At 45.2% G+C, this 27120-nt stretch overlaps 1 protein-coding gene across 8 annotated transcripts in view; it reads left to right on the plus strand.

The window, feature by feature from the left end:
* Positions 1–27120, plus strand: part of LOC130165557 (fidgetin-like) — a 50053-nt gene that overhangs the window by 14233 nt on the left and 8700 nt on the right. For 4 of the 8 annotated variants that reach the window (XR_008826827.1, XR_008826833.1, XR_008826830.1 and 1 more), the window contains exons 3-4: positions 23489–23657; positions 23800–24037. Coding sequence is in view for 2 of the 8 variants with exons in the window: in XM_056370914.1 (XP_056226889.1) it covers positions 14488–16754 (2267 nt within the window). In the remaining 6 variants the exon portion in view is untranslated. Of the gene's footprint in view, positions 1–14487; positions 17350–23488; positions 23658–23799; positions 24038–26368; positions 26497–27120 lie in introns of those variants that run through there. The other 4 variants (XM_056370914.1, XM_056370912.1, XR_008826829.1 and 1 more) reach the window with 3 other exon arrangements.

A 27120-nucleotide genomic window follows, 5' to 3' on the forward strand; every position in this document is an offset into this window, starting at 1 on the left:
GAACTGAGCGGAAACCCAATACTTATATCTAAAAGCTGATGTCTGCCTCGATGGATTAAGACATCGGGTGTAGAGCTGAAACGATCAGTCGATTAATCAATTAGGTGATAGGCAGACAGTTCTCAAGCTGACACAATTTAGACCACAGACCCTCAACAAGGCCGTCAAATCATTTGCCAAACAGGAGGCTACAAGTTTGGTGAAAATATGTAATTATTGAAAAAAAATATGAATAAATTAAATAAATAAACAGGAAGAATTAAAAGGAAAGAGTCAAGAGACAGCTGATCATTCTCATAGAAATCTAATCTCATTTTCATTTCTTTAAATATTGCTATCGCTGATGATTAAAGAGAAGCTGAGAGAACAATAGAAGAGTAACAACATGTTTCTTTCAATGGCAGTTTGAATTTCAAATTAAAAGTCCTACTGTAAGCAGCGTTCATCGGTGCAGCTGAGAAGTGTGGGGACGTTATTGTGATTGCATCATACAGGACACTGATGCTTTTCTTCAGGTGGGATGTAGCGGCCACAGCTACACGTGTTCCGTGTTGTGTGTCATCTTCAGGCGTAGCCTCGCTCAGACCCTCAGCGTGGATGGCGGCGAAGCCTAAGTGGTGTCGACAGCAGCAGGCAGAGTTTTGTTGACTTTATAAGTAAATGCTGTCTGTGGTTTTTTTCTTCTTCTTTTTTTTTTATTACCTTAAGAGCGCGGCTGACAGAAGGCGCCGGCGGCGGCGGCGGCCGTCGCTTTAACCTGTGAAATCAGCCGTCGGCAGATAAACCGAGAGGCCTGTGTTCACGGCGCGCAGCCTGCTACCATGTTCATCGCCTGTGAATGTGATTACGGCTATTGATCGATAGACAATGACACGATGCTGGTGGATGTCACCTGAGGAGAGAGTGTGTGTGTGTGTGTGTGTGTGTGTGTGTGTGTGTGTGTGTGTGTGTGGGTGACTGAGAAAAACAGGCGTACAGAAAGGAAAGAGAGAGAGTGGGAGAGAGTGTGTGTGTCCATATGTTGGTGCATGTTGGTCCATATGCTGGTGTGTGTGTGTGTGTGTGTGTGTGTGTGTGTGTGTGTGTGTGTGTGTGTGTGTGTGTGTGTGTTTGTAGGAGCATGTGCACGCATGTTAGAGCCAGATCCAGTGTGGTAATGTGAGATCAGACGTAGCCTGTTAGCCGCAGCCTTACATCTGCTGTCAGCCACTCGCTCTAACTCTGTTAAGGACGTTATTGATTGCTCATTATTACCCCGCTCCCTGAAAGATGAGCGTCCCCTATGATCACATTAAATCTCTCCTCTGTCCAATTCTCCTGAGATGCCTTCTGCTCATCGGTGCCCATCAAATTTCTCCTCCGAGATCTGATATCAAGCAGCCTGACGTGTTTTATTGCCTCTGGTTCTCTTTGCGTCTTGTTTGATTTACTCCAAATAACTGTCTGTTTTCTTTCTTCTTCTTCTCCTTCTTTTTTTTTTATTCCTGAACGCACGTAGTTTAGCTAATTGATGTCTTTAGTCTGTGTAATGGAAATCAGCGAACGCGGATGAGCAGCATTTGAAATTATGATTTGTTTTCTTTTTATTAGACGCTTCAGGTTCTCATGTTAACTTTGTGATCCTTGTTTATTGACTTGATAGCAAACAAGAGGAGCTGACAAGGGAGTCATGATGTGTACTTTATTTTTCAGAGTGGGGCTATTTTAGCTCTGTAAGGTTTTATTTAAAAGGCACTGACGCTCGGTTGTGAACGGGAGTTTGTCTTCAAACTTGAAGTTGTTTAAAATCTGCAAAATCTGCCTCCTGCCCTCCCTGGCGCCTGACGTTGTCATTTTCGCTGACGATAAACAGTTGTTGAAGGTGTCACGCGTCCGCCGGCTCCTTGTAAAGTTTTCGGGACCGTTGAAATCCAGCCCTCAGCGAGAGGCCATCTCATCGGGGCCCCCGTCCGATCCCCCATGAATAATGCAGAGCTATCGACTGTGTCAGTTGAGTGCGAGGAGACGCGGCGGCAGGCAGCTTGATATTCAGCTGCTGGAGCTGACTGGATGCCCTCACTTTGAGACAAACTGCTGGCAGACCGCTCTGACTTGAGCAGACAGGACCTGAATCTGCTCCTTTTGGTCCCAAGGAGCTGTGTTTGTGTCGGAGTGGGGAGAAAGACAGATCTGAGTGGAGAGAGACGAGACATGTGCAAAAATATTTGCAGTTTATACCATATCACATTTTCGGCTGTGCAGCCTGTATGTATATATACACAGTGTGTGTGTGTGTGTGTGTGTGTGTTCTCCAGCGGCAGCGTGCAGAGAGCTCTAGTGAGAATCTCCTGCCCCCTCGACACGACCAGTTCAGTCTCAATGCCACCGATCGATGGAGCGTATTGATCCGCTGTTTGACTGTTTAGACAACCTGTGTGAATTCCAGCATAGCGCCGGTTCCACAGTGGATTTAAAAGAGACGCGCACGCCGGTCTCACCGCTGTCTTACCTGAGCGCTCGCCTCGTTTTCCCTACGCCTGAGTCTCCACATGCGCGGCACGTGTGAGCTCAGGTGGAAACGAAGCCGCTGGAGGACGAGCTTGACGTGCCGCCGAGGCGCACTGATGAGTCAGAGTGGGCCGGAGCTCGTAGCAGAGCGTCGGTAGAGTTTGAATCCAACTCCGTGACCTTAAGCGACATGTCCTCCCTTTCCCCTTACCTGTCCTGTCAGTGGCCACCACATCCTGTATACTGCGCTGTCACACAAAGCCAGAGCTGTGACATTAAGATAAATGACTCCGAAGTCATTGTCAGCAGAGAAGTCAACCAAGTGTTGTGTCATTAAATACATACACACAGTATACATATACGTGACCTTTAACCTCCCCTCGCACTTGAATTTTATTTATTGATAATTAAAACAAATCTAATGCAAGTTTTAAAGGTCTGAAGGTCTGTGTCCATGTGTAGTGTGATTATAGATCAGCTCTAGCTTCTATATTAATACTGTGAAAGTATCAAAGCCTCAGTCCACAGAGAAATGCACACAGCCTGTATTCAGAAACTGAGCCTTAAAACCAGCTGTCAGGACTTCCTGTAACAATGTGATGTCACAACAAAGCAGTCACCAAGCCCCGCCCACCTGGACCCACCATCCAAACCTTTACAGGATTTGGTTTCTCTGAGTGTTTTTACCTGAAACCTGCTCACCGACCTGTTGCTACCCGAGCTCCAGAGAGAGGAGAAGTGAAACTACACAAATATATCTTCTGATGGAAAATGTCAAATATGGAGCTTTAACGTAATTAAAATAGCATGATGCATCTGAGGAAGATGTGCTGGTCTGCACATATCTGATGTTTTCATCTTTTCACTGAGGTCACCGTCTTCAAGTACATGATGATTTATTCAGACTTTATTCCCTCCTCATCCAAGGGTAAAAACTTTTTTGCACCATTTTCACTTTTTAGAAAATGTCCACACATAAGAACAGGTGCACAGACTCGCACCTTCTGAAGCTAATTCTGCTCCACGTCTTTCTTTTTGTTCTGTTTTTTTGTGTGTTTTCACTGGAACAGTGAGAGGAGGCGTTGAGATTGGCACATCTTGCCAGAATCTATATGAAGTGTGCAGGATTTGACACTTCAAAACATGCACCATGAAGGATCCTGCGAGTTCACAGGCTGGGGGTAGAGGTTATCCCAGCCAGGGCCTCTTCAGTAATCCACACATACCCCACAGGCAGGTGCACACACACACACACACACACACACACACACACACACACACACACACACACACACACACACACAAGCCTCGCACGTGCGCCTCTCACGGCGGGCGTTAATCTTCACCAACTGTTATTGAACTCTAATCTCGTCCGCTTGCCAAGTCTTCATTCACTGCACAAATCCATAGCTTTTCTCTTTTTAATGCTTTAAATTCATGCTTTTATTTATTGACCCTGGGGATGAAATGACAGTTTCAAACATTGGGTTTTTATTTAAGTGGTAGAAGAAGAAAAAGATAGAAAAGAAAAGATTCATTTATTTATTTATATTCTGAAGAAAAAATATGTTTAAGTATAAATGTGAATCTGTGAAAATCGTCGTCGTGTTGAGTTCACAACAGGCCTTTTGTTATGAGTTAGAAACTCTGGAGCTGTGGTCCAGTCGACTGTCTGACTGAGTCCGAACCTCCCCCCCATCCTCCACCCACCCACACACACACACACACACACACACACACACACACACAACACACACACACACACACACACACACACACACACAGCCCAGTGCAGACAGACATAAATGCATCCACAGATGGTGACACTCCGGCAGTCACTCCTGGGCTGTCTGTCTATGTGCCAGCAATGATAACACACACACACACACACACACACACACACACACACACACACACACATATACACACCGGCTGGCGGCAACAAACACAGTGATGCATCATTGAGCATCGGCTGGTTTTTCCTCTAACTTGCTGAGGGGAAATCAGTGTGGTGTTAAGTAACCATTCATGTGGAGCGGAGACCACACACAAACAAACGTCGCACCTTCTCTTCTAAAAACACATTTACCTGTTCTGAATAATATATAATAATATGATTGAATAATGTGACAGTTCTCACTTGTATCTAGATGTTTCTGAGCTTCTCAGCAGCCGGGATCATTGATATGTTAATAAACTCCAGTATCACTATTTAATTCCCATGACAAATATCTCTTGTGCGCTTTCAAACTCTTACTGGGATTGTGATATATTCATTTGTTGATGCATTGTTAATGTTTCCACTCTGGGCCGGAGTATGCTGTGTAGGTAATCGCCCACTCCGCGGCTGCGGCGCCGCTGTTTGTGATGTGGATCTTCCTGAGGATTGTATTTGAATAATGAGGGAGGCTGGAGCGTTCTCCTGCGCAGAGTGTCTCTGTGCTGCCGCGGTAAATGACCTCTGAATAGTTGTTTTGGATTAGCCATCAAAGTCTTCTCTCCAAGTGGCCAATAGATAGGTACTTCCAGAAATGAGTCACTTGAAAATGATCATCGCCGCCGTTGCCGTATAAGATAATGGATAACCATTACACTCCATTTTCCCCAGCTCCTCACCCACACAACGCCTGCTCTTGAAATATGATGCATCCACTGTGCTTAGTGAGCACTTAATGTCCAAAAGCACCGTGTTTGTTGAGATTTACAACTGCGCCGGCGGGAGGGGGGGGGGGGGGAGAGAGAGTGCGTCGTCGGCGTATAATGTTGTTCACTCAATAATTATCTCATTTTATTTACGAAGACAGACAGCTTTAGACGAGGTTAGAGGCTTCCTTTCTATTATCTCCACCTGCCACCTCTCTACTGCATCCCCCCTCCCCTCCCCCCCTCCCCCCCCCCTCCCCCCCTCCCCGCCTGGCCCTAAATGACGTCCTTCATGTCGAGGACTTTCCAAAGTTTCAATCGAGGAGGAAGGAGGGTGGGGGTTGGAGATTGGGCGCCCTCGACACAGCTTGTATGGAGAGGGGGGAGGGGGGAGGGGGGGGGCAGCAGAATCTCAGCACAGCTCTGTTGCATTGGTGCCGGATCAATGTCATTTCTACAAGGATTAGGCCTCCTCTCAGAAATCTATTTTAATTACTGAACACACAGGTAAACAAAGTGCTGCTGGTTCACAGGTATGGATCCGGGCGTCAGAGGAGTATTGATAGTGTGTGGCCCCGTGTTAACCTCGGGGGCCGCGCTGTGAGATCCTGTTGACTGCGCCCGAGGTGGACGCTGCAGCAGCTGTTTGGATGTGGATGCAGATGTGCGACAGCGCAGCTTTAACTGACACTGGCGCCGGACGACGTGAACGCAGATTTACTTCAGTAACTGCAGCTCGTGTTGAGCTGATGCCACCTGCTAATGTTTGAGGATTCGTTTTTACAATTATAGTCAATGATTTATTATGTTTTAGTATTAGCGCCTGTTTTATGCTTTATTAAGAGTTTATTAGTTGTTACTAACGGCTTATTAATGAAGTTTATTGACTTAATATAGTGTGATTCATTAAGGGCTTGTAAGTCGTAAGCTCTTTATTAAGTTAACGTTGTTTAATTACTTATAAATCTTTAATAAAGTATTCTTATTATTACATTATTAGTCATTAAATAGTTTATTACTGCTTTAATGACCAATAACATTAACTAACCATTTATTAAATGAACAAAGGAACTGTAGGAACAAACTTACTAATGGCTTCAAAATATTTATAGATCCGTAATAATCAGTAATAAGGTTTGATAAATGATTTGATATGATAGCAGCTAACACCCGTAATAAACTAAGTCTAAGTCTAAGTTTTATTAACTTAATAAACTGTTAATAAACTTGGATTATCAGGGGCTTTTAAATTGTTACTAATGGCTTTTAACGCTTTATAGATCAGAAATAAGAATGAATAAGATTTATTAACTTCATAAAGACATTAGTATCAACTAAATAATGAATTTCTTATTAGGGTTTTATAGATTACTAATCTTTATTAAGTCAATAAATAGTTTATTGGTGCTTTATAGAGTAAAAACAAACTAATCAATGATTTATTGAATTAGCAAAATAATAAATAACAAGGTGGAATTGATGTGTAAAAGATTTTGTTGTGTAACGGCTTCAATAAGTTAATGTTTAATGTGTTAGTGATTAAGACTTATTCACTTTATTTACATTATCTGGGTTTGTTAAAGATTTATAGATTATAAATAAGATTTATTAGCTTGATGAAGATAATTAATCAGTTTAAACACAGACACATTCACTTCCTCAGATTAATGTGGATTTTTAACTTGATGAGAATCATATGAAACGAACGAAAACAGAAGCTTCCTCAAGTCAGCGATCACATGACTTCCCACCAGTCAGGTGTGTGTCATCCAGTTTATCAGCCACACACACACACACACACACACACACACACACACACACACTGAGCTGCTGACGTGTGTGTGCTGTGAGAGGTTTTCTTTTCCGAGTGATGAAAGAGGAGATGCTGAGATGCTGTTGGGGTTGTGACACTGTTAGAGCGCAGTGGTGGTGAGAGTCTTTACAGATGTTTTGTTCGGCAGATAAGAATAATCTGTTTGCCTCAGCGGGCCTGATGCTTCTATGCATGTGTGTGTGTGTGTTATAGTGTGTGTGTACGCCGGGCTGTCTTTGAGGAAGGAACCCCGCGTCGAGCCGGGTGATTAGGCACGCTGCGCTAGTCACAGGAAATGGAGTAGCTGACGGACAGGCCGAGTGCATTATAGATGAATGCCATGCGTTAGCGGCTCCGAGCCCCCGCCGAATATCTCTCAATTTCCTCTCTGAATGACAAAAGAAGCCACGCACAATTTCCTTGATCCGGAGCATTTGTTTAACTGCGCCCTACCCATTTAACCCACCCATTCAACAGTCTGTCTAGTGAAAGGAAATTTAGACAGTGTCAATTTATCCAGCTCTAAGGAAGATCTGATACCGGCGGGCAGGGCGGCGATGATATGCCTCTGGAATTTAGTTAGAGATTTATCACAGTTAAAGTCTGGTTTCTCCTGCCAGCTAAATTTAGTCTTCATTAAATATACTGTAATATTTTAAAAAGCCAGAAAGATGAGTTTGTTTTGTTTTTTTTTGTTTTTACTCAGAGTTTGATGGTCGGAGCTGCAGAAGACGACGAGGTCACAGATCACACATTACAATGAATATTTGATTTATTTTTTTTTTAAAGACGCCGTCATTTGTCAAATATCCTTATATCGCAGCTCTGAGCTGTCATCTTTACAGCAGCCCCCCCTCACCCTTACTGTCTTTGAGTTAGTGACAGCTCATCTCTCCCGGTCACTGCTCGCCGTCAGACTTTGAACTCGCTCTGTTTACTCCCTTATCTGCCGCCGCCGCCGCTGTTGTTGTTATTGTTGTTGCTTTGCGACAGACTAGTCATTGTAATGGTAAGCTGCGGCTCAGCTTGAACTGAGGGCTTCAAAGACGTGGAGTCGGGCTTGTTGGTTATTTTCAGAGGAGTCGTCTGGCTTGGGGGGGGGGGGGGGGGGGGGGGGGGCAGTTCTGTTGCCTCACATGGGGTGAGAGAGAAATTTAGTTTAACACACATTATCTTGTTTATTCGTTTTTATGTCGTTTCTTAATGAAAACAGATCATTTATTTTTCATTTTTATCCTGCAACTGTTGCTCCACATTACACACGAATTCACCCGCACAGAGAGAGTTCTGATTGTGTGTGTGTGTGTGTGTGTGGTGTGTGTGTGTGTGTGTGTGACACAAGCTCATGACTAATTTCATAATTAATTGCCTTTTGGAGGACCTAATCACATTATTTGACTCTCTACTGTAGGTTGTGTGCCAATACAGCATCGCCCGTGGCTTAGTCACAGTGTGCTGGACTCATTAACAAGGTGGTCCGGAGGTTGTCAAGCACACACTCTCTCACACACACACACACACACACACACACAATAAAACAATAGCTGCATATTCAGGTTTGCCGTGCAGCAGTTAAGAGGTTAAAAGATGCCCTCTGGTGTATTTGAGAAGGATGTGAATAACTGCTTGGTTAGATTTCCCCGGTGGTGTGTGGAAACAGGTCTCTCTTGATGAAGTTATCGCTTGTCATTTCAGCTCCTCCTCCTTCTTCTTCTTCTTCTTCTTCTTCTTCTTCTTCTTTGGAGAGACTGGAACAGATTTCTGACAGATGTGACATGGTAGTTTGTTTTTGAAGGTCTTCAGTGTCTGTTTATGGTACAGAGACGAAGAAGGCCGCACACATTTGTACGTCTTATCTCAGAACATATACGTGTGTGTGTCTGTGTGTCTGTGTGTGTGTGTGTGTGTGTGTGTGTGTGTGTGTGTGTGTGTGTGTGTGTGTGTGTGTGGCATCTCTTCCCTACACTCACACGGCTTAATTATGACGTTACCAAAATGGGCAGTTTGCTCTGACACCCCGCTTGCAGAATCACACGGCGGACAGACTTAAAAGAGCTCATTAGCTCTCTCTAAAGAGCTGTTTACTGCACACACACACACACACACACACACACACACACACACACACACAGTAATAGGCAGCTCTGTTGATGCAGATGGACGCCGAGTGTAATGAGAATGATTAGGCTTCTCTATGTGGAGGCTGGAGGGAGAGAAAAAAAGGAAACATAGTGCTGGCAGACTTGACACTTCAGAAGGTGGAGAAGATTTCTGTTGGATGTTGTTTCAGCTGAGTGCACGATCTCTCTCCCTCCCTCTCTCACTGCAGCACAAACACACACATCTCTTGCTTTTCTTTTTCTTTTCTTTTTCCTTTTTTTTTAACTCAAACATTTTACTGCATGTGTCCATCCATGTTCTTTGTAAATATCCCTCAGGCTTCAAAAACCCATTGTGGACAAAATCAAATATCCTGCAGCCTTGCTAGGAGCTATAATCAGAAATAACTGAATGAATGGACAGAATTCAACTACTCTTTAGGAAAATTTGGACAAAGCTTTTAACTGTATTGTCTGTGCACGGTATCCTGTAACCCTGCCGAAGGCTGTTGCACCCAAAACAGACTAATTCCAGTATTAAAGCTCAGGCAAATTGGGCTCCACGAGTTACAGAATTCTTTTCATATTTGAAATAAGAAAAGGGCCTTGAAAGTTTTTGGAAATGAATGAGTGGCATTCAGAGTAGTTGATGTTTTTATTAAAGTGGCAGTAGACACGTATTTTTGCTTTAACTTATCATAATGAAGAAATTATTGATTGGACAATGTAATGACTATAGAATAATGAAACCATTCGCTTTTAGATTGGTTCCCTACTCGCCTCGCTTTCACCGCCACCAGGAACCAAATGTTGCGTTTCATTTACGGCACAAAGGAAGTGTCGCTGCCGTTGGGCAAGAAGGTTAGCTTTTGTTTTCTCTGCTAGCTATCGGTAGCTTTCTAGGGTTAGCGGAAAACAGAACAACTGTGGAAACGGAGGTGAAACGAGGGTGAACCTTGGACAAACTTGAGAGGTTTCAAAGCCGCAGAATTTTCTAGTAGATCTGTAACAAAACCTGATGACTTATTAATACAACTTCGTTCAACTGTTTTTGGAGGACTATGACCTTGATGACTGAGAATCTAAACAAACTCTGTTATTGAGGTTTTCTGCTTCAAATTTGGATCCTTATGTTTGTTTCTTGCGTTTGGATGTTAGCCAGGCCGATAGCCACGATGCTAACAGTCAGTCTCACGTCACGTCTTCAGTGACCACGCCTCTTACTTCCAGTGCGATGTCGGTCGTTTCGTGTCGTGCGTCGCTGGCGCCGACAATAATACCACCAAAGAAGAACACTGCTGGATATTGTGTTGACTTTGATCCACGGCGGTTGTACGTCCCGGTCTTTCACGTGGACGGTGAACTGAAGGACTTCGCAGCGACTTCCAAGGTCTTACGAAGTGAATAAAGGGGTGCAGTAAGTCAAGCTGCCTCGACGACTCTTTTCAGCTCCGTCCATCATGCACCTCCACATTATCAGCGACTTTGCTTTGCTCGTTGCCCTTGGTTTACATCACATTGAATTAGAGGCTACATCCTGAATGATACCAAAGTCAATCCTCCTCCATCTCTTCCATATGTTTTGGAGAAGGAGCAGCGAGTTCAAAGCGCTCAGTTCAAAGCATCTGTCCTCATTTGAATAACGTAGAGTAATCGCTATTACCTTATTTAAATAGTGCAAGTTATCATTTGGCCTTCATTTGCATTGCAGGGGTAATCACTGCGTCTCTGCATTAACCTCATTATAGAAGAGATGAAAGCCCTGATGGAGCCTGACACACTCTTTTATATATGTTATCTTTATTAATGATGGAATTAGAAAGATTCATGTTTCTTTAAATGGAGGACATATCGGAGTTTGATGGAGTGTCAAACTCTGTGGAGGGAAGAGTTTGTAAATCACAAAGCTTGGTGTGTTCTCTTATTTTTCTCTTCCCTTTCTCCCCCTTTCTACTGTTTTCTTCCCTCATCTTCCTCCTCGCTTGCTTTCTGACCTCCTCCTCCTCCTCCTCCTCCTTCATCTCTCTATCATCCGTCAGCAGCTTCTCTTTTTTTCTTCATGTGTTAAATCAACTAATAATGATCTGGGAACAACCTTATTTCACACTGTCGTCACTCTTGTCAAGAATCTTGCCTGGTTGCATTTCACTGACGACCTGCAGACAGACTTCACTAAGTGTTTCAGGCTGATCCAGTAATCTGTGTGGGAAAAGAAAGTCTTTCAGTTTGTTGGCTGTTTATTAAACCCCGGAGATATTGGCATCAATGCAAAGAATATAAATAAATGTTAATATTCAATTAAAGTTTTTGAATATTTTAAGACCCTGCTTTTAAATCTGCAGGGTCATTGATGAGTGCTGAGATTTCTCCTTGTCACGTCATGGTGACGAAAACAAAACTCATAATTATTATTTTGTGTCCTGATTTTGTAAATAACCACTTCCCCCCTCCCCCACCCTGTACTATGAAAATGGCATTTCCTGATAATATCAGCACCGGACGAGGTCAAGTACTTGACAACGTTGTTGTAATTCCTTGATCGTCAGTGGAGGGCTTTAATTAGGATACCGACTGGACGATTACTCAGTAGGCCACATGTGATGGTGGATATTCCTGCAGCAGAATCAAGAGACACGCTGTTGACCGACCCTGTGTCGGCGAGGCAGGTTCATGGCGTCTGCAAACCTTTAAGACCAGACGCTATGAAAACACGGCGTGCAGCGACTGCAGCTGAATCAGGTGGAGGAGTGGACTGTAGATTAGCAGGGGAAGGCGTGCACTGATGTCTGAAGACGTGGCCTTCCTCTCAGCTAGTGAGGCCGAAGAGATGAAGTAGAAACGATAGAGATTTCATGTGCAATGCTAAGCCAACATTTAATATACATGTAATTAGTGATTATTGTTGTTCATACCATCTTAGGATCATGTGGTGTAAAGGATAGGTCAGATAGAAGAGGGGAAAAGATGTGTTACAGCTGTTCGGTTGAGATGTGTTGAGATTGTTTGGTTGGAGTTAACCATGAAAAAGAAAATTAGAAAGTCAAGCTTCACTTTTTATTTCATTTTGTATAATTAAGCACTTTATTATCATTTCAAAAGCCCTGTGTTTTGTAGTTATTACTTCTTACAGCCGTTATCTTCCTTGAAATGCTAAAAGAACATGTAGTTATTATATTATTATGTAGAGAATATATATAAACATCTTAAGTATCATTATTACCCTGCACAACCCCCAACGTTCATCCAGTGTTCAGCCAGTGTTCAGCCAACGTTCAGCCAGTGTTCAGCCAACGTTCAGCCAACGTTCAGCCAACGTTCAGCCATAGTTCTGGACCTTTGCTTGAGGAAATGTCGTCTCAACTGAACTCTGTGAATTTGAACTGAATGCCCTGCTGTATATAAGCAGTTTTTATTGTCTGCTGAACTCGGGGAGACGTCTTGTTTAAACAGTGTAATCGTACATACTGATCATTAGAAAGCCTGTTGTGAAGTCTGTGTTGAGCCTAAAGCCTCATTTTCTCTTCCTTTGTCCAGTTTTCCTGACTTGTAATTTTCTCCTTGAAACATTGCCCTTTTATTGCTGCGTTTCCACTTAATATATTCTCCGTTTTAAAGGAGCCTCCCAGCTAATGCAAAACTTCCCTCTGCTCAGCTCTTTGTCTGAGGCGTTCCCCGCTCGGTACACTGGGAGGGTGACAGGCTTGCCAGCCCCTGCTAGACTCCCCTCGGCTAAAATGTTGTAAATTAACACAATTAGCAGATCACCATTCTGCTAATTAGCCACTGGCGTCTGCCGAGAGACGGCTAGAGAGAGGAATCAGAGAGGAAATAGGAGTCTGGGGATTCCCCCCTCCCCTCCTTGTGTTGTTACCAAACAAACACAGGGCCTCGGAAAAGAGAGCAAGAGAGTGTGAACGTGTATGTGTTTGTGCTTGCCTGCTTCTTCTTCTTCTTCTTCTTCTTCTTTTTTTTTTTTCCTTTGTGCATGTCTGTGTTTTCAGCAGCAGCGTAAATGGACGGGAGAGAGAGAAGATTTGCTCCTCCATGAATGGGTTTTATTGTGCGAGCACAAAACCCACACAGAAACCAATTCCGAGGCAGGTATTGCTCACTAGACCCCCAGCTGTGGATCTCTACATGCATCCACTGCTAGTCAATAAGTCAGAGGAAGCAGCCTAAATGACACCGATATTATCCTTTATTTGTGTGCACTAAGTCAAATCAAACGGGGTTCAATCTGCCGTGCGGCTGCTGTGATTACGCCCCGTCCAGCCTTTGATAGCGCCACGGCTTTGATAGTGAGACAACGATGGAGTCGCTGTGTGACTGTCAGTGTTTGCAGATGGCATTGGCTGGGATTAAAGGAAACAGTGGCTCTCCAGCCTCCTGAGGCAATAAAGGGGAGAGCCAGGTGAGTGTGTCTGAGATGAGATGGAGCGAGGAAGGAGGGAGGGGAGGAGGTGAAGCAGGCACAGAGGGAGTAAATAAAAAGAGGGGTGGCCATGAAGAAAGAGCAGAGAGGGAATGAAAAGAAGAGATATATATCGAAATAGATGGAGTCAGAATAAAAGGGGGTGAGGAGAAATAAAGAAGGATCTCGCAGGAGGAGGGGAGGTGGAAAATGGATAACCCAAAAAAAAAAGAAAAGAAAAAGAGGAGAGAGTGAGAAGGAAGACAAGGCGGCAGGGAGGCATGAAGAAGAGATGCAGACAGAAAGGTAAAGAGAACGGTGGAGAGAGGAGGTCAAGGTGGAGCTGTGCAGACAGGAACTAAGCTTGAGACACAATGTGTTGTAATTCATAGCTCGCTACAGCTCCTGTGTGCGTGCCTGTGTTTGTCCGTCTGGGTCAGTGGATGTGAGCTTGTGAGCTCGTGTGTGTGTGCACGTGCACGTCAGCACGCTTGAGTGCAAGCAGAGATAGTTTTTTTTTTTTTTAAACGCCTGTGTGTCTGAGCAGAGGTGTGTGTGTTTTTATGTGAGTGTGTGTTCGATGAAAGCAGCATGTGCAGGGGGGATGGGGGGGGGGTGCGTGCACGTGTGTTTGTGTGTGTGTGTGTGTGTGTGTGTGTGTGTGTGTGTTGCTTTGAGGCGCTCGGCGAGGTGCATTTTCAAACCCATCTCCAGCCACCTCAGATGAGCCGGGGATTATAGAATGACCCTCCATGCCTCTGTCTTATTGGTCTGGCCGGGGTGCATTAGGCTGCCGTAACCAGCCCCACCACCATCCCTCTGTAGCACACCACACCTGCCGACACACACTCTGCCCGCCTCCTCACGATGTGCAGAAATTACAGATTCATGTGTAGTTTGACACAAAACCCTCTCGTGATAAATATCAGGAAGGAAAATGAATCGTGCAGCTCATGTGAAGGTTTTAATTTGAATCGCAGTTTAAATTCGTCGGTGTGTTCACCCGCTTGTCTTTTGTCTGTTCCGTCCCCCAGGCTTAAAGATGCAGTGGACCCCCGAGCACAGCCAGTGGGCCGAACAGCATTTCGACATCTCCTCCACCACGCGCTCGCCAGCCCACAAGGCTGAGGCCTACAGGGCGTTGCCCGGCCACCTGCAGCGCTCCACCGCCTACCAGTACGCCTGGGCCAACGACGACATCTCCGCCCTCACCGCCTCCAACCTGCTCAAGAAGTATGCCGAGAAGTACTCGGGTATTTTGGAGATGCCGGGCTCGTACTCGGAGGCTCCCGGGGTGATGAACGGACGGAAAGGCGAATCGGAGCCCTGGCAGGACGGCGTCTACCCCATGAGCTGCATCCCCGAGGGGGTTTCGGTGAGAAAAGGAGGGGTGGCGGCGGCGTCGGAGGTGGTGTCGGGCATGTGCAGCTCCCCGGGCCTGGCCTCCAGCACCCTGAGTGAGCCCAGCTACTCCAGCAGCAGCTGTGGGAGCCACACCGCCACCGCCCTCCACTCCTCCTCCATGCCCTCTCAGGAATACGGCCCGGCGTACAGCGGCTCCTACTTGCACAGTAGTTACAGCTCGCAGTCCGCCCCCACCCCAGCTCTTCCCTCCCCACTGCACAGCTCCGGGCTCCTTCAGCCACCTCCTCCGCCGCCCTCCCACCCCACTTTAGTCCCAGCTTACAACGGAGGCTCCCCCAACTTGTCCAGTTATAATTACCCCCCAGCAGGCTACCCAGCTCAGAGCTCAGTCGGGCCAGGATACAGCCCTGGGGGAGCACCCCCTCCATCCTCATACCTCCCCTCAGGCATCGCTGCACCGACACCCCTTCCCCCGTCTTCTGCTTTACCTGGATACCCATACCAGAGCCACAACCTGACCCCCATCGCCCCGACCCCCCTCAGCAGTAGCTCCTCCAACTCCCTGAAGAGGAAGGCCTTCTACATGACAGGCCAAGGAGAGATAGACTCCTCCTACGGTAACTTCGGCTACGGTCAGGCTCGGAGCTCCGCCGAGAGCCCCATGTACCGGGTGGCGGACAGCAGCAGTGCAAACGGAGGCTCCAACGGCGGCGGCGGCGGCGGCGGCTTCGACAGGAGTGCGGAGAAGTCGTCTTTTAATCCTCAGAAACAGTCCACCATGTCGTCAGAGCAGCAGAGGAAGTACAGCAGCCAGGCAGCAGGTGGGCCGCTCACTCCTCCGGCGTATGTCTCCTCCACCCTGGGGGGTTCCCGCTCAGCAGACTCCCTCGCCAGCTTCACCTCCCCCTCCCTCAGTGAGCAAGGTGCTGACGATCACCGCCTCCACCTCTCCCACTCAGCGCCGGGGCCTACCTCCTCCTCGTCCACGTCCTCCTCCCGGCCCGCAGAAGAGCAGTTAAAAACCAGTGACCCTCACCTCCTCGACATGGTTACCTCTGAAATCGTTCAGCAGGGCCCCCCCGTGGACTGGAGTGACATCGCAGGTCTAGAACTGGCCAAGGCGACTCTGAAGGAGGAGGTGCTGTGGCCCATCCTCCGCCCGGACATGTTCAGCAGCTTAGGACCGGCCCCTCGGTGCGTGTTGCTGTTTGGCCCCAGGGGCAGTGGCAGGACGTTGCTGGGTCGCTGCCTGGCCAGCCAGCTGGGGGCGCCGTTCCTTCAGCTCAGCGGGTCCACGTTGGCCACCAAGTGGCTGGCGGATGGAGAAAAAATAATCCGAGCGTCCTTCCTGGTGGCGCGCTGCCGGCAGCCCTCGGTGCTCTTCATCAGCGAGGTTGACATGCTGCTGTCGGCCCACCTCAGTGAAGAGAGTCCCATCAACCGGCTGAAGGGGGAGCTCCTCGCCCAGCTGGACTCGCTGCTCCTGGGCTCCGGCGAGGACGCGGGCAACCAAGTGTTGGTGGTCTGCTCCACAAGCAGACCCCAGGACATGGACGAAGGGCTGCGCAGGTACTTTTCCCGGAGGGTCCTGGTGCCCCTGCCGGACAGCGCAGCCAGACACCAGATGGTGAACCAGCTCCTGGCCCAGTCTCAGCACAAGTACTGCGTGAGCGAGGAGGAGCTGGCGCTGCTGGTCCAGCGTACAGAGGGCTTCTCCGGACTGGATCTGGCCAGACTCTGCCAGGAAGCCCTTGTAAGTCTGTTACACGTCTCTGCACAGGGCATGGACATGACAGGTATGATGCCCAGGGGACAGATAAGGCCCCTCACCTACCAGGACTTTGAGAGTGTCTTTTGTAAATTCCAAGCCAGTATATCACAGAAAGAGATTGACACGTACACTGAGTGGAACAAAATGTTCGGCTGCAGCCAGTGAAAAGATAGACTCCGCCCTTGAGAAAAAGAGGCATCCATAATTCCTTTCCTCAGGGCAGAAGCATTGTGCTGGAGGGGAAGGCACGCAAAGGCCAACGCAAGCCCACCGAGTTCTCACAAGCAGCTTGAGACGCTCCGAGAGACCTGGTCTGACGAGACAACTGGCAGTTTTGCGGTTAATGAGCAAGAGTTTTAATTTGAATGCTTGACACTCCAGAAAGCCAGGCATTGTTTACACATTGCAAGCAAGTCTGCTTCAGAGGAAAGATGCCCCAGTGTCTGTGTATATATCGTTCTGTTGTTGTTCTTGAGATTTACTTTGGCTATCCAAGTGCCTGAAGTGGTGCTTTCTGATTTTCTTTCTTTCCTTGCCTCACAATCTACATTCATGGCATGAGCTGATGATTATTAAGAGCTTTAAAACTTCAGCAGTGAGTCTGAACAACAGATTGACAGGCGCCATTGCCGGTGGTCAATCAATTCTGTATTGTCTTGCTAAGAGCAGTAATCCATCAGAGCGGCGGTAGTCTGGGCCCTTACTCACACTCATCTCTCCTGATCCTGTGTCTGCAAAACAAACAAACAAACAAACAAACGTAACAAACAAAACTCAGGAAAGCGTTTGTGAATTGTACAGTACCTCAAGATATCTTGACGAAAAGCACTAAGATCTGAGAGGGGAATCCGAGGTGGTTTATGTCTAGCAAAAGCAGTGTTAGGTGTACCTCAGCTGGCTAGGATAAATAGCAAAGAGGTGACAATGAATGTACTAGATATGTTCTGGATTGATGGGACATCATCTATAGTGAGAGTAAAAACATTATTTCTTTCCATTTTTGTTCCTCCCTGCAGGTGCGTTTGTTACCTGTTTCTTCTCGACCAGTCCTGAAGCTTATTTCCATTGCTCTTTAAAAATGTGTTGCCCAGCTTTGTTGTTCGGGGTGGGGGGGTGGTGGGGTGGGGGGTTAAGAGATGGGCTGGTTTTGGGGCGGTGGGAGTTGTATATTTATTAAAACAACCATAATCAACATTGTTTATATTATGTGATCTAGGCTATATGGTTAGGCTGCATAGAGGTTCCATCAGTCAGCTAACTTCTGCGCAAAATACCTCAAATAGCTCATTTGTCATGTCGTTTAGCAAAGGAAGATTATTTCTCTGACACGGACGAGCTTGATGCTAAAAAACTCCTCCAAACAAATTCAAAGAATAGTCTGGGAAATATGTTTGTTTGCTTCCTTGCCTCAAGTTGGAAGAGAAGATCGTTTGCCACTTACATGTCTGTACGCTAAATATGAAGCTAGTGTTAGCAACCAGTTAGCTAGTGTTAGCAACCAGTTAGCTAGTGTTAGCAGCCAGTTAGCTAGTGTGAGCAGCCAGTTAGCTAGTGTTAGCAGCCAGTTAGCTAGTGTCAGCAACCAGTTAGCTAGTGTTAGCAGCCAGTTAGCTAGTGTCAGCAACCAGTTAGCTAGTGTGAGCAGCCATCTCTCTCTCTCTCTCTCTCTCTCTCTCTCTCTCTCTCTCTCTGTGAAAAGACCTGTGATTGGCCAGAGTCTCCTGTCAGCGGCTGCACTTCCTGTAAGTGTAAAAGCAACAACGTGTAGTTCTGAGGAGGATTGTGCTCCGGGCTGCTGCCTGTAGCTTTGTACTGAAAACACATGTATGTCTCAGTCGTATCGACCTTCTCCTCTAACTCTCAGCAAGAAAGTAAATAGTGTTTCCCAAAATGTCAAGCTATTCTATTATCAGTCACAATTTACTGTATCTCTCTGTGTGGGTCTTAAATGAAATGTTTGACTGAACATCTTTGTGTCTAGTTTACTCACAATAATCAGTACGCAGCTCATCTGTTCTTACACGAGTAAACTAGCATCCAGGAAGCTAATCCCAGATATTCTCCTAGTTTTTAAGTTGGATTTGATACGTGTCACCACCAAGATATGGACGTTCTGCAGAGTTGCCTTGTTGCTCACGCTGATTCTCTGTCTTTGAATTGGATTAGTAGCTGGATTTGTAATTGTAATCATAGATTCATCCAGTACATATCGTCATTTGATAACGGCCGTTTCCACTGACCCTCATCTCTGTAATGCAGTTTGTGTTATTATTGTCGTGGCAATGTTATTGTCCAACCAGAGGGCGTACACACAATTAGCAAAACTGCACATTATTTTCATCAGGCTGCATCATGAAATTAATTTGAATCAAAACTAACTAATCCAATTCAAACCAGTGTTGGTCATTGTTGCCCGTCTGTAACTGTGTTGTCAGTCGTCGTCCCCCCCCCCACTATATCTACAGATGTCATGAAGCACATGATCTAAGTGCATTTTCAGTTCGCTGAGGAGCTTTGTAACGTGATTGGGGAATTTCAGCACTAGTCTTCTCTCTGTCGCCCGTTGTGTTGCATCAGAATGTATTTCTGTCTCTTCCCTGTCACTTAGCTCTACTGTCGTGGCCCGGGAGTATTTAAAGATTATTGTATGTGCACTAAAGCATTTTTGTGTGTAATATTTGTTCCGTTGAAATGTCTCAATGCCACTGACATCGCTTTGTTTTTTCTTTCTGGTATTTCTCCTGAAGGAGATTCCATTTATCAGAACTGATGATCAGTTTTACACATTTTTTTTTTATCACTGTTGAAGTAGGAGCTAGAAACAGTCTGTGCAGGCCCACTCTGTGTTGCTATCTCTGGTATAGGCACCTGATGTGTGTGTGTGTGTGTGTGTGTGTGTGAGGGGGGGGGGGGGGGGGGGGGGGGTTCTGCTGAGCATCAGCAAAATTGACGGAAAGGAAAGACAGCCAGGCGGTGTGGCGGCAGCACAAGGGGAAAGCAGAGTGGTCCGTCAGAAAACCACCCTCAAAACAATCTGTACCAGAATTCCTTCTGTCAGCAAATCCTCTGGAGAGAGAGTCCCTCCAGACAGAAACCCTACTAATGCACTTCAGAGCACACCACAACAGCACAGGCGCTCTCTCTCACCCCGCTCTCCACCGCCGACAAACAGACGACTTGAAACACGCCGGTCAATGCTACGCTTGTTTGTTACGTGTTTTGTGGTCCTTCCTTTGTGTCTTGATCTTTTTCTACAGTGTTTCAATCTAGCTTTGTTTTTTGTTTTTTTTGGTTTTCTTTAGGGAAATCTTTCCTTCAATGGACGCTAGAGTTCTTCTTTAAAGCATTTTCTACCTCATGGCTACAAAACACACGTGGTATTTGATTTACGTCTTTCCAAATGTCAGACATTTGTGAAAAATGCATTGAAAAATAAATAAAAAAATTAGAAGAAGAAGAAGTGGGGAGAATAACACCATAAGATTTTGCGCAGTCTACCTCAGATGACTGTACTTAAACATTTAGCTGATGGTGCAACCGCAGGCTGCAGCATAGCCTAGTGTGTGTGTGTGTGTGTGTCTGTCACTGTGTGTCAGATCCGAGCTATAGGCAAAACACACACACACCTCATAACACTGACGTCAAAAACACACTCACAAGTGATTTGTGGGGGGGGGGGGGGGGGCTGGGGGGGGGGGGTCAACCTAAAGGTGACCTGGAAATGTATAATCCAATACATTTGCTTTAATCTTTTGTGAACTACTGTGGTTGTGCGCGTGTGAATGTGTATATACGTGGGCACACTCTTCTTTTTTTTATTTAGTGTGTTGAATTTTATAAATTGTTAGTATATATAACACACTTGCACAACTTTAAACCAGAGTGTAACGTGTTTCTGTTGTACATACCTATACATACAATACAAATGCACCACTTGTTTATATGTGTGAATATGTTGCCATACTTGCAGTCAACTTAAATGTATTTTCATGTAATCTGAGGTACAAGCAGCAACAAACGATTCATTAAAGACATTTTCTTGGGAGATTATTTCTTGTAAATGTCGTTTTTTGTTTTTTTTGTTTTTATATCTGATCCAAAAAAAAAAATATTATCAGAATTATTATTTTATGATTTGTCAGAAGAATGGAAAAATAAATGTATTGTCCTGCTGAAAAATCACCTTAATGAGCCTTGAGTTAGTCACCCTTGTGTGCAATTATAAAATCATCCGTGTTGCGCAGGAAGCCAAAGCTGTCGCTTCTCTCATTAAAATGTAACAATTCATTTCTCTTGCTGTGGCGAGAGTGGCAAGACCAAAACATTAAAGCATTAATTATCTTCCTCCATCACAAAGAATTTGGATTATGTGAGTACTCTTAATGAAAATGATGTGCATTTTGCCCACTGCATTTCCAAGCTATCATTATATATGTGGAGCTGAGGTGTGGGAAGCTGCTGTATAGCCTCTATAATTATCTGTGAGAACTCAGACCCTTCACAACAGGTTAGAGAGCAACGTGTGGCTGCTGTTTTCTTTATTCCTCCACTCTGGAACATGAAATAGCCATGATCAGTAATAATTTACAGTCCAAGCTTTTGTTTTTTTTTTGTCAAATATAAAGTTGATTTGATCATTTTGCTCTATAAATACTGAACAGCCTGTAAATCCCCTGTTTTCACCGTGATACAGGAATCAGCTGCGCAAATTGACTTTCATTGAATATCTTTACCTCTATTCATAATTTAAATGTTTGCAACACACAGAACCGAATGGATGTGCTGTGTATGAGTCAGTGCATATATGTGTGTGTGTGTGTGTGTGTGTGTGCGTGTGCGTGTGCGTGAACCTGGAGGTTATCTGCCACAACACGGCCGCGTCCTCTTCACTTTAAAGGGTCCTCGCTCCATAAGCTTCGCCTCACACCTCCGCTCGCTCTGCGCGACAATTAAAATATGCTAAGTGATCATTTTCCTTAAGTAGTCTTAAATGTGCAATCTATTCAAATATGAGAGGAAATTGCCCACAGCTCGCAAAAAAAAAAGGAAAAAAAGAAACCAGAGGTGGTTGAACAGGCGGGTAAAGCTGGAATAAATTATGCAAATAACACAAAGGACTTTACCACTTGAAAGCCTAATTTTCCTATAATCAGCACACTGTCGCCTAATATTTTTTTCCCACCTCTTATTAAAAGTGACTGTTCTTTTGCTGATCATCAGATGGCTCTATCTGTCACTGGACTGTGAAATGACTGCAGCCTGCCAGACTAAATGCTAAAGCATTTTGCTGGAGCTTTTAGATGATGGTTACATTCCCACACAAGTAATTATGCGCCAGAGAGTCCAGAAATAAGGTTTAATTATACAGTAATCGTCTGTGATGGACACTAGGAAGTGGTGAGCAGCGCCAGACTGCAATCCATCAATGACAAACCTCTGGCCAGTTTTAATTCCTCCTCATTTGCATCCTAACCTCCACACCAAGTTGCGCAAACGCTGTTAAATGTTAATAGGACCTGTCTCGCCACTCAAAATGAATGCTTAAGCCATTTTTTAGTCACTCCCCCCCCCACGCCTCCCCCCCTCCCTCTGTACCACCACTCACTCTCCTCTCTCCCTTTTTGTTTCATCTCTTGTCCTCCTCTTTATCTCTAACCCGCTCCCTTCTTTTATTCCTCTCCAAAGCCCGTCGTCTTCACGCCATTCTCTCCTTTCCTGTCATCCTTCCTACCAATCTCTCGCCCGCTGCGCCCACCCCCCACCCCCCACCCCCCACCACCTCCCCTCCTCCCTCCTTCCCCACCTTCCTCCTCGCAGGCCTCGCCGTGGAGGAGGCACAGAGCGGTCACTGATGCACTAATTGGGAGCAACACTTACAGTTTTATCTCCCCCCGCCACTAATAGCGGTCTGCACTGAAGCAACTCACCTTAGGATGAGGAATGGATGGATGAGCTGGAGGTAGGAGGTGGTGGTGGTTGGGGGTGGGGGGGGCGATCGAGGCCTTGAATGAGAAATTCCTCCATGCAAACGGCAGCGCAGGCTCAGTGTGAGATTGGGCCCTCAAGCCATCATGGTTAATCCATATCCCGCAGGACCTCGGACTCAATTCCCTGCTTCATTAATTGAAAACGATGGCCTTTTTTTTTTATTTTTTTGGTGTGAGTGAATAAAACAAGGAGCCATTTATGAAAAAAAAAGCATTTTGTCTGGTTTTGTTCCTGAAGTAGCTGCAATCTCATTATGTCTCTGTGCTGCATTTCAAAATGTGCTATCATCTTTGTCTTGATTGTCTCCCAGCGTCGGAGAGATAAATACAGGCGCTGCTTTGCTGTGCTGATGCCAGGACTGTTTTTCACTGAATCATTTGAAGTCTTATCAGCCTTTATGGAAATAAAGCCTTTGCTTAATAAACTGTTCCACAGGCTTTAGGAGAGTAGCACATAAACACCTTTTTTTTCTCCCGACAACGCCATCATTAGCGCATCTTGTTCAATGCTTTACACATAATTGGAATCAACATCTATTGTTCGTGTTCTTGACCTTCCACTTGTTTTCCAGCAGACACTCAGAAACATTGTATTACTGCTGAGAGGGAATCTTAACTAGGAGAACACATGCTAAGTGCCTTTGCTTTATTTTATCAGGGGCACGTTGCTTCACTTTGAATCCAACTTGAAAACACATACCTTTCTGATTTAATGACGAAAATCCAAACCTGATACCAGGGATTCTGACTCGCAATTGCAATTAATTATATTGTCTTTTTTCCTATCACATGTTGATGACACGTGTCCCAACAGGTCGACAGTATGGGCAATAAACCTACACACATTTTAAAACTGCAACAATAGATCTGGAATAGAAAATGAGATTATAGCGTTATGTTTCTCTGCCGCAGATCGTGGAGCTTCGTCAGTCTTCAGGGCGGATCGGAGGCTACGGCGACTCGCTATCGGACAGTGAGGAGACAGGCCGGGGCTAGCTGGTTAGCATGCTAACACAACAGGGTTGAGTTCCACCTCTGCAGACAGCTCTCTGATGCTGCTCGCAACGTTTCCTCTACACTGGTGAGTAAACAGCTGCCAATGCTAACGTTAGCTGTGTAGCAATAGCAAAACCTATAAGTAGCTCCTTTGAAGTAAAAGTACGTGATGCAACAAGGTTAAAATGCTTAAAAAAAAAGTTTACTAACCAATATTTTTATATCAGCAGTGGATAAAACCACCAGATATTCTGCTGTGAGCGTCAGCTGGTTGCACAGGTAACACTGCACTGATAGGAGGAAGAATAGACTCCACTAAATATCATCACACTCTGGATGCAGATGTCCTGCCGTCAGTCAAGCGAGTGAAGAGAGGCCGGCGTCTACAACAGGGCAATGAACCACGAACCACTTCAAGAAACACAAACTGCAGCTTTCGGAACGGCCTTCACAGTCACCCCACCTGTAAGTAGATATTAAACCAGCTGTGTGCACAGCAGCCTAAAATATCTCCCCAACCTGAAGTGATCTGCAGAGAGAAGAGGCTGAAAACTTCTGTAGCTACAGAAAGAAAAGCTGCGATATCTGCCAAAGGGAGTGTTAGCAAACTTTTACATACCACTGTAACTTTTACTGTGAGACCGACGTGGCCTGAAGTGATATTTATGGAACCATTTTTTTTATGTTAGCACAAGTTGAGAAGGCTGGTAAAATCAATAACGTCTGCTACAGAGATATAGCTAACATTAGCTAGCGTTAGCCACCACACCAAGTAAAGCTGTAGCAACAAGCCCCCAAGTTAGCAATGGTGTGTTTTATTATATATATATATATATATATATATATATAGTCAACTTTTTGTTTTTACAATTAAGAATGTGTTATTTCAAAATTAAATTTAAAACTACTCTTTGATACTTTATTATATATTATATTATTTGATCCTTATTACTAATATATAAGTTTTATTGGGTTAGATGGAGCTTGTTTTACCTGCTTTATTTACTGTTCTGTATTTCAATATATAATCCATAATATAAACCATAATAATCATATTTTATTATCATATATCTGAATATGTCAAATCTGAATCTATAAAGAAAATATTGACAATAGCCATTAGATAAATGTAGTGGAGTAAACTTATCAGTTCTTAAGAAGAAGAAGATGAAGATGAAGATGAAGATGAAGACGTCGCTAACATTGAATTGGCTTTAGCTTTTGCTGATGCATGGAGATCCTGTGTGGTTTTACAAGAACATCTCCCATGCAAATGATGGCCTTGATTATGCTAATATATTATTATGTTAATGGTGTTCATCTTTAATAATGCATGATGTTGGCATATTGATAATGCATTGCATTTATTCTCATGCAAATTCTTCGTTAGATGCTTATTAATTGACACTTATCAGAGACTCTAAATCACAACAGGAATAAGCCTCGATTTCGTTAAAAAAAAAAAAGATTTAATAATGTGATTCTGTAATTAAACTGCAGATGTTATAAAGTAGCTGCTCGGTTTATCTACGAGGTATCAGTCGGTTTTCCAGATCAGAGATGTTCTTTAGGTTTAACAGCTGGCTGCAGTTAGTCCAGCGTTTCTCTTACGCCATCATCGAGATTCAAAGGCGCCAAAAATCAGATCCATTAGATCATCAGCCCCCTCGCTAACAGGGAGTCAGACTTGAGTCATCCTCCCTCCGCTGCCCTCCTCCCTTGGCAGGAAAAAACTTGAAACAAGCCTTTTCGGGCGTCACAGGAGGGTACCTTCAGAAACACTCTCTGGTTTGGTTTGTTTTTGTGTGTGTGTGTGTGTGTGTGTGTGTGTGTGTGTGTTGTCAGATTGGCGGCGCTTGTGGAGTGTTCACAGGCACTCGGGGACGGGCTGTCGCGTTAGCCGTGAGTGGCAGACCGACCGACTGACAGCCAGCGAGCTTGTCTCTGGAGGATTCCTCCTGAGGAGGTGTCGCTGAGTGAACTATCAGGGACTGTGATGTGCATTAGGCGAGAGACCTCCACAAAGACAGTTCTTTCTTTTTTAGCATGTGGGGGGGGGGGTTGTTTTTTTTGTTTGTTTTTGGTGGGTGACATTATGAGAGATTCATTAGCTGTCTCCCTTTTTTTCAGATCATTACTCATCAAAGTCTTTCCTCCTCCCAGACAGTGATGGACAGGTTGAAATAACGCAATTTCTGCCTCTGTGATTGATTTTATCACAGCACATACTGCGCCGACACCGTCATCTGATCATCATGTGATATTTTCTTTTACTGCGAGGTGCGAGGAAAATCCCTCGCTGCTGCACTTGTTCTGTTTCCTCCACACTGCATCGTGCTGGAGCTGTAGTTTCCTATGTAATTTTCTCTCAGCCATAATGCCACATCGTGTATAACTGCCGATGGAGACATCCAATTAGTAGCCAGTCAGGCTGTGTTAGCTTAGTTAAGAACACACACCTACACACACACACACACACACACACACCTACACACACACATTGCACATGTCGCAAATGTACAAACACACACACATGCACGCACAGGGATGCACACAGAAAATGCACACAACCACTTGCTGTTTCCACATGAGTACACTCAGTGGAGATGGGGGGATGGGAGCCCTGAGATGTGTAGGGGGGGGTGGGGGGGGTGGATTGTGGTGGAAGCAGCAGCAGAGGCAGCAGCGATGGTGGTGGTGGTGGTGGTGGTGGTGGTGTTGGTGTGGTGGTGGCAATCTCACCCAATCATGTGTGCTGGGAATGACTTCATTAGGAGGCCCTGTTGAAGTCCGGTGCCTGGGAATTGCGTTTGCGGCGAGGATTGCAGGGAGGAACGGAGCGGAGGGAGAAGCACGAATGAGTCCTGAATCCCTCTTTTATCTGGCGTGTGATGGAGAGATCCAAATCAACAGCTGTCAGTCAGGTGGGCCCCAGGGCGAAGGCCTCCAGCGGAGGGGGGGGGGAGGGGGGGGGGGCAGGAATGGGATGGAAAGAGGAGATCTGCAGGGGAGTGGGGGGGTGGGGGTGGGGTAAGGGTTGGCGAGGACAGGCCCTGAGTGATGAGTTGAGTGTCAGTCCCAGGTTCCTCCACAGGTTGCTGATGCTGATTTGCATTTTTCGACATCAGACCCATTTGAAAATGTATTATTCAGTTTTTCTAAAATATCTCAGAATCACTTAAACGAGGATAAAAACACTTTCATGTGTGAACTGTGGTGAAACACTTTTTTAAGTGTTTGCTTAATGTGCAAGTTTAATGGTAAGTAAGTGGAAAGTAAGTGGTTCAAAACCTTTTTTGTCCAATGGCAGATGGACTCATTGACACCTGCCATGGTCCAATTATGTTCATTTCAATTGATTTTAAATAAGACATTGTTTGACTTTAATAATTATATAAAAGCGGACATTGTTACAAAAATCCTTTCACACAGTTGAACCATAATATTTTGGTTATTTGGTAAAGTTTATATTCATAGTGCTGCCACAGTGTCAGAATATATATATTGCAGAAACACTAATACATAATGATGCACAGTAAGTTGTAAGG

The sequence above is a fragment of the Seriola aureovittata genome, chromosome 24 (assembly GCF_021018895.1).
Source record: "Seriola aureovittata isolate HTS-2021-v1 ecotype China chromosome 24, ASM2101889v1, whole genome shotgun sequence".
Taxonomy (NCBI): Eukaryota; Metazoa; Chordata; class Actinopteri; order Carangiformes; family Carangidae; genus Seriola; species Seriola aureovittata.